Source organism: Equus asinus, chromosome 4, assembly GCF_041296235.1.
Source record: "Equus asinus isolate D_3611 breed Donkey chromosome 4, EquAss-T2T_v2, whole genome shotgun sequence".
Classification (NCBI taxonomy): Eukaryota; Metazoa; Chordata; class Mammalia; order Perissodactyla; family Equidae; genus Equus; species Equus asinus.
In genome coordinates this window covers 112,718,574-112,732,784 of record NC_091793.1, presented here as the reverse complement: position 1 = coordinate 112,732,784, position 14,211 = coordinate 112,718,574, and the positions used below count along the sequence as shown (strand labels likewise).

The window sequence follows — 14,211 nt, the reverse complement described above, 5'->3', positions numbered from 1 at the left end:
CTCTTGATGGCTTTATTCCCTTTTTGGCTTAATCTCTGATATTTAGAGTAAAATACATTGCTTTGAAAGAAAGTCACAACAAGGAGCGGTGATTATGCTCCACAAATAGACAATTTTTGACTTTTACATAGTATTCATTTTACCTTAGAGAGGCTCAGATCTCATGCTATTTTTTGGGCCAGTGGGCTGCTTCTCATCTGTATTTGTTTTTTTTCTTTAGATATTAGGATCAAGGAAGAAGAACCTGATCCTGAAGAGTGGCAGCTCAGTGGTGATTCTACATTGAATACCAATGATCTAACACACTTAAGAGTACAGGTGGTAGATGAAGAAGGGGACCAACAACAAGAACGAAAAAGATTTCGGAGGGTAGCTTGCACCTGTCCCAACTGTAAAGAAGGTGGTGGGAGGTATGCATACATGAAACATACTCTTTTTTTCAAGACTACTAATATCATCACTCTAATTTTTGAAATACTGCATGTCATGTCACTTAATCATGGGAAATTATTCATTACATGATCATTTTGTGTGTGTGTGTGTGTGTCTGTATGAGTGTGGCAGAAAAATAGAACAAAATACATGAAATTGAATTTTCGGATCTAAATGCATTTTTTAAAACTAAAGTTACTTAGTTTGCTTAAAAAAAAAAAGACAAAAACTGTAACAGGTGCCATTTTGCAGGCCCATATCAGAAATTAGCCTATTTGCAAACCAGCAATGAGATTCAACATAAAAAGTTGATTCTTAGAATGGCAGTTATATAAAAATAAGAAGTTCAGAAATAGTTGATAAGCATAAGTATTTTCCATTTTCAACAGAAATGAATAATAAGCCTTTAATGATAGAATTAAAAAAATCAGAACTATAGTATTTCAATTCACTGTTTTTAAAAATGACATTAAGACAGAATAACATGACAGCAATAAACTCAAATCAGATCAGTAGTTACATTAAATATTAATGGGTTAAGCTTAATAATTAAGAAATTGAGACTCAGATCATATTTTTAAGATACAGAATGCAGCCTTATGTTGATTATAAGGAACATCTCAAATAAATTGGCACAAGAATGTTGAAGATAAAAGGGTGGAAAAAGATTTATTAGGTGAATGTTAATAAAAAGAAAACTTGGATAGCAATGTTAATCTCAGATGAAGTGGGATTAAAGTGAAAATCATCAAATGGATAGGTAGGGATATGTTTCTTAGTAATATAAAGTTTTCACCAAGAAGAGTTAATAGTCAAGGTACCTTTTCCCCACAACTTTGAAATATATAAAGTAAAAACTGGTAGAACTCTGAAGACATACTAGCCAAATACGTCCCCAGTCATAGTGAAAGGCCTTAACGTACTTCTCTCAGAAACGCAAGGTTTAAATAGACAAAAAATACTGTTAATATAGTTAATGGGCTTGATCTAATAGAGCCTTGCCTTTATGTTGTTCTTATTAGTTGATTTGCACATTGGCCGTTCGCAATAATAGTATTGACTAATAACTACTAACATTGAGAGCTTACTGTGTTCTAGACAGTTTTGTAAGTGAGGCACAGAGAGCTTGAGTGACTCTTACAAACACACACAGCTGGGATTTGGACCCCGTTTCTTACTCCAGAACCTTAACCACTATACTGTCCTGCCTCCCAAGTGGATTTGCTTCTCCATCTGATCCTTAGATATTTGTATTTACTGGTAATTAGTTGTTTGAAATTTTATTTATTCTTTGAAATGTTTTGGTTAAGTGTGAAATTCTGGTTAGGCAATAACTTTGAAATTTACTCTCATTTTTAGAGGAACTTTAAAGATAAATCGTTGGTGAAAATCAAATCTAATTTGAGGGTTAAGGTCTACCCTCTGTTTTATTTATTCTTTTCTTTAAAATGAAAATCTTTTAAATTTATGTTATTAAACTAATACATGCTCATAAAAATTCATAAATATAGAAGAGTATTAAAAGAATACCAAAATCCAGCCCACTTTAAGATAACCACTGTAATATATCCTTCCAGGCTTCACATGTATTTTAAAGTAGAATGATCTTATTCTCACTGTTTTACATGTTTACTCTTCTTTATTTGAAAATTTTTGTGATCGTATTTCCAAGTCTGTATAGTCTACATCAGTTTTTTTATCGCTGTATAGTATTCTGTTGGATGGATGTATAAGGATTTAACATTTTGGGGAAGAATTTATTGTCATTCTAATCCTTACACATACATCTTTGTACATTTGTCTGGTTATTTCATCAGTGTAAGTTGGCAGTAGTGGAATTGTTAGATCAAAGGAATTATCTGCTGGAAAGGCTGTTTCAGTTTATCAGTTTTGTAGCCCCACTAGTGGTGTATGAGAGTATCTGTTTTCCCACACCCTTGCCAACAATGGATTTTATTATTTTTTAAATCCTTTGAAAGTCTCACAGATGAAAGAAAAATAATACCTCAATATTGTTTTACGTAGTATATTTTTTGTTACTTTTTGAGATTGAACATTTTTTGTATGTTTTACCATTTTAAAATTTCTTTTCTCTTTTGTGAATCTGTTAATTTATATGTTTAACTCTGTCATACATGCAGATATTTTTTCCCCAGTTTTATATTGCCTTTCAACTTTGTCAGTGGTTTGCAGAATGCCTCGTTACACAAGTAAAGAGTTCCATCACTTAAAGTTTGCAAACTTTTTTTAAGCACGGAAGTTTTAGTTGGTTAGTCTTTATGAGATGCTTTGTTATCATACTATTAAGTTCCCCCTATCCTGAGGATTATAAAAATACTTTTATTTTTTCTAGAATTTTTGTGAGCTCACTTTTTAATACCTTACTTACTCTAAGCAATAAAAATTGAAGCTCTTCAGAAAAAAACTGTAGTATTTCTTAGAGCTCATTTGAACACAGTTCAACTAGTGTATATGATAGGCATAATTGTATCATTGACAATTGCTGCATCTAATTAATAGGAGCATAACATATAGTAGTAAAGCCAGAATATTCCACAGTGTTCTGCAAAGGTGAGATAGGTGATAGTTTAAAAATTTTAGAATATTAGCATTTTTTTCTCAGCCATATTCTCTTTAAAAAAATATGTGAAAGTGGCATCTTCAGAGAACTAAATTTTCTTCGTTTACCTTTTTGAGCAAGGTGTAAAATTAAATATAAAAATAATTATATTCATTTGGGCATTTAACCAATATTTATTAAGCAGAACCAACCTTCAGAAACTTTTTACTCTAGTAGAAGAACAGTAATTTTAATAAAGTAAGATAAATTCTAAAGGGATTATTGTTATGTAGGTTTTGTGTGGATTAAATATCATTCCATATTTTAAAAATTATTTTGCAAAATCTGTTTTCTCTTCTGTCAGCATTTCAGTTTGTGTCCTGTTTCTCCCATCCTAAGCAAAAGAAAAACTCGACTTAGTTTTCTTAATCCGTCTACCCAGAATTTAGCTTTATTTATTCTGTGTCACTGTATTTTGGCATTATTGTTGAGAACACTTTAAGCAATTAAGAATAGAAACTTAAAATTGTTAGTTTTTCTGGGTTATATGATAGTTATTAGTGGTGTAATTTTGTAAATCAAGAAGAAAACTTATGACTAAATCTTTTATCATCTCAATTTTCTTGAGAAATTCATTTCAGTCCTCTTTCAGATCACATGCCATAAATTCCTATCTAGCATATCTAGATCTTATCTTGAATAAAATTTCCTTTTTAAATAGAAACTTGGACCTGGGTATTGGGCTTTTCCCTTAAATTAAACCATATTTGTGTGTGCCCCTGTCTCAATTTTTTTTCTTTCTTAGGTGCCTCTATCCCATTTTCAAACAATGAATATTTCTCATTTCCTTACAATTCAGTTGAAAATATCTTCCCCTGACTTCTTGGTTCTTTGAGAATGCAGATGAGTTGCTGTAATTTGTTGTAATCTTGTGCTTTGTTAGTGCTCTCGAGCTAGATTTTGCTAAATTAGTAAAAGGGCACTTTTGAGTTTATAAAAGCACGTTGATTCACCTGAGTGATAGCTTAGAAGAGAGGCAAGAAATCAAGAGTACAAGAGTGAACTGAATTGGGTTCTCTGTGAAATTGCTATGGTGAACACAATATGTAAAATTGGTTTGTACACCAATAGCCACGAACATTGCTCTTTTTCTTAGGGCTATTTAAGAATAAAATTTAAAAAGCTAAATTAAATGGAAACAATACTGCCTTTGGTTAAGACTTTGGCATTGCAGGTGAGCCAGAAAAACCTGTTTCACTCAACTCAGCTCTTTGAAGAGAGTTGTAGAAATTGGGGGTGGACTGGAGCAGAAACTAGAATTGTTTTAGATTATGACATCCTTGCCCTTGAGACAACAGCATGACTCCTCCTTGTCTTTACTTATGCTATTCCTCTGCCTGGAATGCCTTCCCTCCTTTCTATCTAAATCCTACCCACCTCCTCCATGAAGTCTTCTCTAACTACTGGAGCCCACATTGATGTCTCCCTGTTCAGAACACCTATGGCATCTAACAGCCAGCACTGCACCGTTTAGCACTGTTTGTCCTATGGCAATTTCACATGCTACTGAGTGTGAGTACATTAAAATATAAATGTGGGGAAATATGCATTTTTCCAGTAAAATTTGAAAAACGATAGGTGTATTATATACAGGAGGATTTGCAGGTTTATGGAAGGTTTACAGGTTGTATGTACCTAGACCGCGAGATTGGGGGAGGAGGGGAAGTTGGGGGGATCTTAAATGTACCTTTTTTAAATTTCAGAGAAATATTGCAAAGTTTGTATGATATAATTTTGACAGTCAATGAGTCCAGAATGTCATGTTTTTTATAAATTCATTTATTTTTCTTCAGTTACTAGCCTAATTTTTTTTTAAAGCTTGAGTAATAACATTTTCTGTAGTGTTTAGTACTATTTGACTGTCAGTTCTGGAATCAAAAAAGGTTTCTTCTTGCTTATGCTAAGATACCTATGTTCACCAAATAAGCACGTATCTCCCAAGCCCTGTTCTTGGTATCAAATACTGAAATGTAACAAATGTCAAATTTTGCGATGTGGAGAAACTGTATTTTATCTGTGATGTATAATTTTGAGTATCTTTGCATGGTTAATATGGAGGGGATTTTAAGGGTAAAGATAATTTTCATTTGTATTTATTTCATACAGTGCTTAAGGGAGCTAAGACAATAGCTTTGTCTAGTTTTTTTCCTTGATTTTCTCTAAGAGTGTGGCCATGCAAATATATGAATAAATCTGTTTAAATGATGTTAATTTAAAGTCTGCTTAAGGTGCCTATCTACCTTTTAATTGTACCTGTGATTAGTTATGCATTCATTCTTGGTTTATTTACTTTTTAAATTAGCTGACATCATGACTTTGAATAGACCATTTAAATGGTTTTCTATACAGCTAACTTAATTGGATTGGGCCTATGCATAGAATTTGTTAATGGTTCTGACAGAATAATAAATAGCTTTATTATACATTCTTTATGTATGAAGTGTCCTTTTAAATTTTATAATTCTTGAGCATATTTACATTTGGACAGTAATCACATTAATTCTGGAGTAAAATTAATGTATAAAATACGTGTTTGAGATATATAAATTTTTATTTAATTTGTGTTTAAATGGTCTTGGTTTATGATTGACCTCATGGTGATAATTTCTTCTGTTTGAAATTCAAGGAGGGGATGTATGATATAAGTGGTAATGTCCATGTGAATATTTTCATGTAAGTATATATTATTCTGTGTATGTTTTTTAGAGGTACCAATCTTGGGAAAAAGAAGCAACACATTTGTCATATACCAGGATGTGGTAAAGTCTATGGGAAGACCTCACATCTGAGAGCTCATCTGCGTTGGCATTCTGGGGAGCGTCCTTTTGTTTGTAACTGGTTGCTCTGTGGTAAAAGATTTACTCGAAGTGATGAATTACAGAGGCACAGAAGAACACATACAGGTTACTAATATTTACTTCTAACAGACAAAAATGAATTACAGGGCTACATACTACCTTGAAATTTTCTTTTGTAGTATAACTTACTGAACTGAATCTTTAAAATATGACCAATTATGTCAAATTTTTTATCTTCAGTAACACCAGTTTAAAAACACTCATTCCAACAAGCCAGTATTTTGTAAAATAATATTTTCATATAGACTTTGGTTAACCTTTTTGTTTTGTTTTGATGTTATTGAATGTCTTAAGCCACTTTATGCTATTATTGTTTGTTATGTTAAGGTTTTAAATTAGTTGTCTGCTATTCCTCTTGACCTGTCTTATTCTTTCTTCCTCCTCCTTAACACTATAATAAAGTATAATTCCTTTTCGTCTGATAAATTCAGGTATTTCACCTTTTCTCTTGTTTTAATATCTGTGAGGTAAGCAAAAGACTTTTCATTGAGGAGTAACCAAGGCTCCATTGATGTCAAGACTCATTTAATTGTTTTTACAAAGCATTGTGTGGTTGTTACATGAAACGGACCTAGGAATAACTCAAACTGAATCCTAACTTAGTATAACTTAGAGGTAGTTTTCTCCTGCTACCATGAAATAATCAAGGTGTTTGTCAGTCTCTTCCCAGCACTGAAGAAGTGAAAAATACATACAGTCCCTAGAGAGCCTAGAAGGAAGAAAGAAGTATAGTGAAATGGAGAACAATATGGATTTTGAAGTCCCCTAACTCTGGACTCAAGTCCAAGTTCTCTGTTAGATTAAGCAGATAAGCTGTCTCCGACTCTTCTTTCACACCTCCTACATTAGCTTTAAATATATAAAATAGCCTCTGAAGTATGTAGTAGTATGCATATTAGATGCTCTACTGGTTTGGTTTTTTCCCAGTTTTATTGAGAAATAATTGACATACATTATAAGTTTAAGGCATACAGCATGATGGTTTGATTTACATATATTGTGAAATGATTACACAGTAGGTTCAGCCAACATCCATCTTCTCACAATAAAAAGAAAAAAAGGAAAAAAATTTTCTCCTGTGATAAAAGCTCTTAACTCTCTTGACAACTGTATACCCCATGGCAGTGTTAGCTATAGTCGTCATGTTGTTCATTACATCCCCACTGCTTATTTATCTTATAACTGGAAATTTGTGTTTTTGATCACCTTCCTCCAGTTCTCACTCCCCCCACCCTTTGCCTCTGGTAACCACAAATCTGATCTCTGTTTCTGAGTTTTTTATTTTTTAAAGATTCCACATATGAGAGATCATACCATATTTGTCTTTCTCTGTCTGACTTATTTCGTTTAGCCTAATGCCTTCAAGGTCCATCCATGTTGTTGCAAATGGTAGGATTTCCATCTACTTGTTTTAGTTTCTCTCTCACTTATCAGATAGGTAGACATGTGAGATTAACTTGTTTGAAACTGCAGCAAACAATATAAGAAAGTAGATGAAGTATGCTCAGAAGCAGAGATTATTATTACTTGGGATAGTAAGGCATTGTTGGGCAGTGGGCTGGGATAGTAGACCTTACGATGGCCCTGTAACAGAATTTTCTTTAGTGGAATTTGATCAGTATATAAAAAGGAGTAATGTAAAAGGATAAAAAAGGTCTGATTAAATAAATGTGGGAAACACTGGGTTAAAAGAGGGTTACTACAGGTACCTTCAAGGCAGCACCTCTTAGGACCTTTAGTTGAATGTTAATGAGCATCGTGCATCTCTAAGTTGGGGCAGGGGAGGGGAGTGTGTGGTGTGTGTAGTATTTCCCAACCTCTTTTGATCACTGTGCCTTTTGCCATGGAGTATCTCTCAGGACTAGTGTTCCAAGAGTATCTTTGGGAAATACTTTCTCAGAAAAAAACAATACTGTGAATAGAAGAGGTGGGAGACCATTTGACTTGAGTGAGGATGAGATTTTATATAACACATTTCTGTTAAGTAGGGTTGAGCCACATTATAGAGGTCCCTGTAAGTTAGGCAGTAGAGAATCTAAACTGTTTAGTTATCTGCAAATTACTCTTGCATTCCCCTACCACTTAGTACGATGGTGAAGTTTTGTACCGCAGTAAAATTTGGGATCTAAGGAAGATTTGTCCAGCATTGATTTGTTAGATTGGAGAAGGAAAGACTAGAATGTCATTGCAGTATGTTCAGGTATGAGGTCTGATGAGGACCTACCTAGAGTAGAGGTGCTGGCACAAGAGATAGGTAAGATATTTTGAAGAAAATATTAGATTTGTTTATTGTTTGATTTCTCTCTGGATTCCTTTTTGGTTGACCTTTTGCCTTTTCTTCCAATAATCCTCTTACACAGTTGGTCTTCATAATAGAAGTTCCATCTGTCCTTTGTATTTTAAAAAAGTATTTTATTCGTGCTGGAAAATAAACTTAGACCTCACCTCAGGGTTTTATTAACTTTTTTGTCATGATATATTAGACTTGCTCTTGATTATTCTAGCTGAAATCAATTCAGCTAGCCATCTCCATTATTCTTGGGGTTACTCAATCTTATTGAACCTCAAGCTTGCATCTTTGCTTTAAAAGTACTCTGGTTATTTGAATTGAGATTTAAGAGTTGAAGCTTTAGTATCGTGTATATGACATGTTAATATCTTAAATATAACTTAAAACAGTGTACTTTAAAAAAGAATGTGTTACCGATGGTTATTTTTTAGCTAGTATCTTGTAACATGTTTCAAAACAAATTATTAGCATAGTTGAGGCATTACAGTCTTATCTGAATATCAGTCTGTAATTTAATAAGTTGGTTGTTTTTCATCAAAAAGTAAAGATGACATGTATTTTGAGGAAAAATAGTCTGTGAGAGAGATCTTGCAGGGGGAAGCAGCTCATGAAACTAATACAATTTTTATTGAACTCTGCTCCCTGTACTGTCAGTGTTGGGTTATTTTCTTTCTCAGGGAATGATCAGTCTATTAAGGTTGAATTTTAAAAAGTAAGTAATTTAATTTTTTTCTTAACAGGTGAGAAGAAATTTGTTTGTCCAGAATGTTCAAAACGCTTTATGAGAAGTGACCACCTTGCCAAACATATTAAAACACATCAGAATAAAAAAGGTATTCACTCTAGCAGTACAGTGCTGGCATCTGTGGAAGCTGCACGAGATGATACTTTGATTACTGCAGGAGGAACAACACTTATCCTTGCAAATATTCAACAAGGTTCTGTTTCAGGGATAGGAACTGTTAATACTACCACCACCAGCAATCAAGATATCCTTACCAACACTGAAATACCTTTACAGCTTGTCACAGTTTCCGGAAACGAGACAATGGAGTAAATATTACACAAATACTTATTCATTGTGGTTATTTTTATACAGTAGTGAGAAGAATATTGTTCCTAAGTTCTTAGATATCTTTTTATTGATGTGCAAAAATTTTTGGATTGACAGTAACTTGGTTATACATGACACTGAAATGCCTTACTTTGTATGATATTCCATAGTATATTAAAAATGGTAAAATTGCATGGGTTTTGTAGGTACTTTTGGAATCTAGAAGAAATGAAATTTTACCAAGTTATATAAAGAGAAAATTGAATTTAACAATGCGAATGGTAGTCTAACCAAATGCATCAATCCTGTGTGGTTTAGTGTAAAAATGAGAACATGTTGGTATTTATCTATTGTAAGATAAAAAAGTTGGTGGGTGAAAGAAATCATGTTATGATAAAAAAATTTTTGTAATTTTCTTGATGACTGGAATTTTTATTATGCATAACTGACAAATCAAGTTTCCAGGCAAATGTTACATAGTGTAGGCTTTACTTAGCTTATCAATTTGTCATTTTGAAGCTAATTATTTTAATTAGGTTAACTATGTACAATATTTTAAGCATTACTCTTGTAAGATTTTGAAAACTACATTTTAACATGGAACTCTAGGGATAGTCACCTTTTAAATCCTGTTGAAAAGCCATGTTTAAGATTTAATTTGCCAAAATAATGTCTTGTTAATAATTCTTTCAATAACGAAGTTGGGCAATATAACCAATGTTTAAAAAAGTTTAAAATGTATAGGTTGAGGCATTTGGGTGGTAAGAAAATGTTATAGTGAATTATCCCTTTTCTTGAATATTGGAGGACCAAAAAATAAGGTGTATTGCGTCTTAGCAGTGATTTTTTTTTTTTTATCCAATCTCGTTTCCAAAAACCATATGTCTGCCAGGGCCTTAAAAGCCATCATGTAAATTACCAGTAAAGTATAACATATGCAAACATAACAAAATCACTTCCATAGTGACGATACTCCAACCATATGGATATTAGTCATAGAAAACTAGAAGTTTTATGATATTTTTTTAAGTCTTTTTTTTTTTTTTGTCTAGGTAGTCAGTCTGCACTTAAATATCAACCATTTTCCTTTTTTGCTTCTTCCCTTAAAATTTATATGTATCCAGTACATTTAATTGAGAAATGTATGTTTTTTTATTACGCTGTATTTTCTTTTTATTTTTTAATTATTGTTTATATTTTCAATTATTAAAAAATGTACAAAATAAAGTTTCATCGCTGGTCTTGTAAGAGCTATACAATTTTCCTAAATGTATACCTATACTGCAGCAGTTCACCTATTTCAAAAATTTGGAATTCTGTTCATTTGTTATTCTTAAGACCACCTCAAATTTAAAGGCTACCTTATTGTACGTTTAAAGTGTATTATAACAGTGTGGTAGTTAATAAAACACTATTTTTTTTTCTTTTGAGTTTGTTGTATTCCTATGCATTTAAAATATTGCAGTGGTAATCGGGTAAGAAAATCCGTGTGGTTCGTTTTTCTTCAACTTACCTTCGGTTTGCAGATTCTTGATTTCAGACACTGAAATTACTGTAAACAGGTATATTTACTTAAAAAAGGAAGAGGCACTAACAGATTATGAATTTTTCACCTAAGAATGAGCTGCTTATATACAGGTTTTGAAAAAATTCTTTTAACTCTTAGCCCACATTGATTCTTATCAATTTTATCAATGCAGAACCTTATTTTGCAAACCTCTTTTTTCTTTTTTGTCCCCTTGTTAAGACAATGCAGAATATTTTGATTTATCAAAAACTTGAATTTACATGAAGATTCTTGGAAATAATAACATAAGACAAGCTGTGGCAGCCGTGTCAAGAGTTATTTGAAAAGGTTATGTTTTGAATTTATATATCTCTAATTATGATAAAGGCTGGATAGGAGGAAAGGGAAAATTAACAGAATATTGATATGACTTTTTAAATTAGAAATCCAATTACTTTCCACATGTGTACAGTGGGAGTAAAGATTTCCATTGTCTGTTTTCCAGACCCAGTCTGACACTGTCAATAATATCTTTGAATGCATAGGACAACTGTAGATACACATAGAAACACAGTTTTTCTAAATGTGAGACTTAAGCTTGTGATGTGGAACAGGAAGTGTTACTTGGAATTATAGAAGCTAATCAATGGAATATACAATTTTGAAGTTACAAGGATTTGAATCTTCAAACTCCTTTAGATAATTTTTAGAATTGTTTTTATTATTTAGGATGTGTGAAGAGGTTGCCCATTTGACAAAATATCCATTAAATCAGAGGTTTAAACAACTTTTTAGAGTGTGATAGTAGAGATGTTTTTAGATAATATTGAAATTTCATAGTAAGTTTATAGAGGGTTTTTGGTCCATGAGCTTCTAAGCATATTTTATCAGTTCTTAGAGCATGAATGCAATGAAGAAAGTAAGTAGTCTTGAAGATTATTTAAGTAAGTTGTTAGATTTTTTGAGTGCCCACCAGGAATATATACCAGTGATCTTTGGATCCTCAGCCAAAGAAAGAAATCAAAGTTAGTTCAACGTCAGCCTTGTTAACTTGAATCTTCCTATTTTTGCATTAAAAAATGTTGAAGAGACCCTGGAAACTTCATATTTGAAGAATTACCCCGCAGCCATTTTTTTCTAATTATAAAATCTATTAGTATTGTGTATGAATATAACATTTCTTAGTGTAAGTATACTCTTTAATAGGTGTTTTCATCAATTGCTTTACTTTTTCGAAGGCTAGACTTAGTGCATATTTAGTATATTTATGTACAAATAATTCTTATTTATCAGAACATTCTCATCCAGTGGACTAGATGTCTATACTCTGTATACCTCAATTTAAAGGAAATATCACTTAAGAAAATTTTGTTTTCTGTAGATTGAGACGTGATGACTTTGAGAAGTAATTCAATTAATCAAAAAGCACATAAAGCTTTAAAAGTACGCCTATTGCAAAAAGATGCTCTGTAAGTAACTTTGGGCTAAATAGTAAAAATGCTTAAGATATTTCAAAATCATGAAAATGCTTTAGTAATAAAAATACATGTACATATAAGTTGAAGGCATGTCAAACGTATTTCGTAGAAAATAGTTCTTAGTGTTACTCATCAGAAAATGCTGGGAGTATTTTAAAATGTCCACAGGCCTAGCTTCATCCTTGTCTACTAAATCTATATTTCTGGAGGTGGAGAGTATATATGTATTTTGTAACATCTCAAATGGCTTTGATAAACACTCCTTGAATAGAGCCATCCCCTGAGTATCTTAATTGTAATTCAGATCCTAATACTGACTGCTCATGATCCCACAATTTTATTTTATTAAAAATTTTATTGTATTCAATATTGTTTGAAATTTGGGGCTAATAACATTTGATTTTGAAATATATAAATTAACATGTTGGTCATGTTACCTGTTAGACAATTTGTTTTTCTGTTTTAATTAAGTTGGTAAGAATTGTTTTCAATGTAAAAACTGTTTGTTTCACTAAATAGTATGTTTAAAACTTTCTGCCATGAATGAGTAGTAAGTCTTTTGTTGTCTGATAATGAGAACAAAACAAATTGGTTGATATCTTGGGAACAAGATTTGATATTTTAGTGAAATCACCTCCTTTATTTAGGGATGGAGACACAAAGATACATTGATTTGGCCCCGTGCCTTGTTCAGATAGATTTGTATATAATCAAGTAGATTGTGATAAATATATCCTAGTGGCAGATACAGTGTTCTAGTAACTTAGAAAAGAGAGAATTCTGCGTGGAGAAGTTGGGGAAAGTCAGGCCGAGGGAACAGTGTTAACAAGTACAGTGTGATTTCTTATGGATGATAGGGGATTGTGTGAGAGATGGAGTGGAAAGTTTTTGGAGGAGGGTTTGTTAAATTGCAGAAAGTTCAGAATTTAATCTTTGTCAGTGATTCCTAACCTTTTTGGGATCATAGGTCATCTTAGAAAAATGCACATTAAATTCATTCAAGTCCGGAGTGTTCAAACACTTCCTGAGGATCTCTTTGAGCTAAGGCCTGAGCCTTGGAAAACAGCCACACTCAGGAACTGGTGGAGGAAGAGGAGCCATCAAGGAAGCGGCCATAGAAACCATAGAAAGTGTCAAGATGGTGACGAACGTCAAATGCAGTAGAACGGTTAAGTTGGATGAAAAGAAAAAGCTATTGATTTTGGCAATAAAGATGTCTCTACTGATCTTTGTAAGCAGTTAATGAGATTATTTGGGTAAAAGATAGTTCCAGAGCACAGGAGAAGAGGCCGTGGAGACAGCAAGCGTAGACGATTAAGTTTGGTGGTGAAGAGAGGAAAGATGGGCAGATGCGCGACTGAGTCATCATGAGGAAATTGTTGGAAAAGTTTCTCTGATTATAAAAGTATGTCACTTTGATAAATACTAAGAAAATAAGAGTATAAAAGAATTTAAATGACCTCTAAGCTACCCAGAGATAACCATTGTTTCCTTTGAAAATGCATAACAAAATTGGAGTTGAAGTTTAAAAACTGCATGATATACTGTCATGTAACATGATTCATACCATTTTTTATTGTGTATTTAAGATACAGTTTTTTGGTGTCAATGTGTTGAATAAGGGGTCTCTATTTCCTTCAACCTTTCCCCACTCCCCACTTCGAAATCCCTTGCTTCTGTTAGAAATCCACATTAAGCTACATACTAGAAGTGTGATTTTCATCATCCATATCAAGGAGATAACCAACAATAGTGACCCTCATAGGATTGTTGTGAGGATTAAAATGTAAGCATTTAGCATAGTACCTAGCTTATAGTAGAGACTCAATCCCCCCCGCCCCACCCCCACCACACACTTGTTATTAACTCTGGAGATTGCATTTTTCTGTAGTGAAGGGACCAGTGTTTTGGCATTTCCATTGTTTGACAATGGCTCATACCTTGATTTTCTCCAGAATGAGGGGGAAGTTTC

At 32.8% G+C, this 14,211-nt stretch overlaps 1 protein-coding gene across 4 annotated transcripts in view; it reads left to right on the top strand.

Moving 5' to 3' along the window:
• The window catches only part of SP3 (Sp3 transcription factor), a 55,604-nt gene extending 44,920 nt beyond the window's left edge, over positions 1 to 10,684 (top strand). For all 4 annotated transcript variants that reach the window (XM_070508131.1, XM_070508130.1, XM_044768699.2 and 1 more), the window contains 3 exons: positions 221 to 410; positions 5,759 to 5,955; positions 8,941 to 10,684. In XM_070508131.1, coding sequence (XP_070364232.1) covers positions 221 to 410; positions 5,759 to 5,955; positions 8,941 to 9,257 — 704 coding nt within the window. In that variant the 3' untranslated portion in view covers positions 9,258 to 10,684. The remainder of the gene's footprint in view (positions 1 to 220; positions 411 to 5,758; positions 5,956 to 8,940) is intronic.
• The last annotated feature ends 3,527 nt before the right edge of the window (positions 10,685 to 14,211 follow it).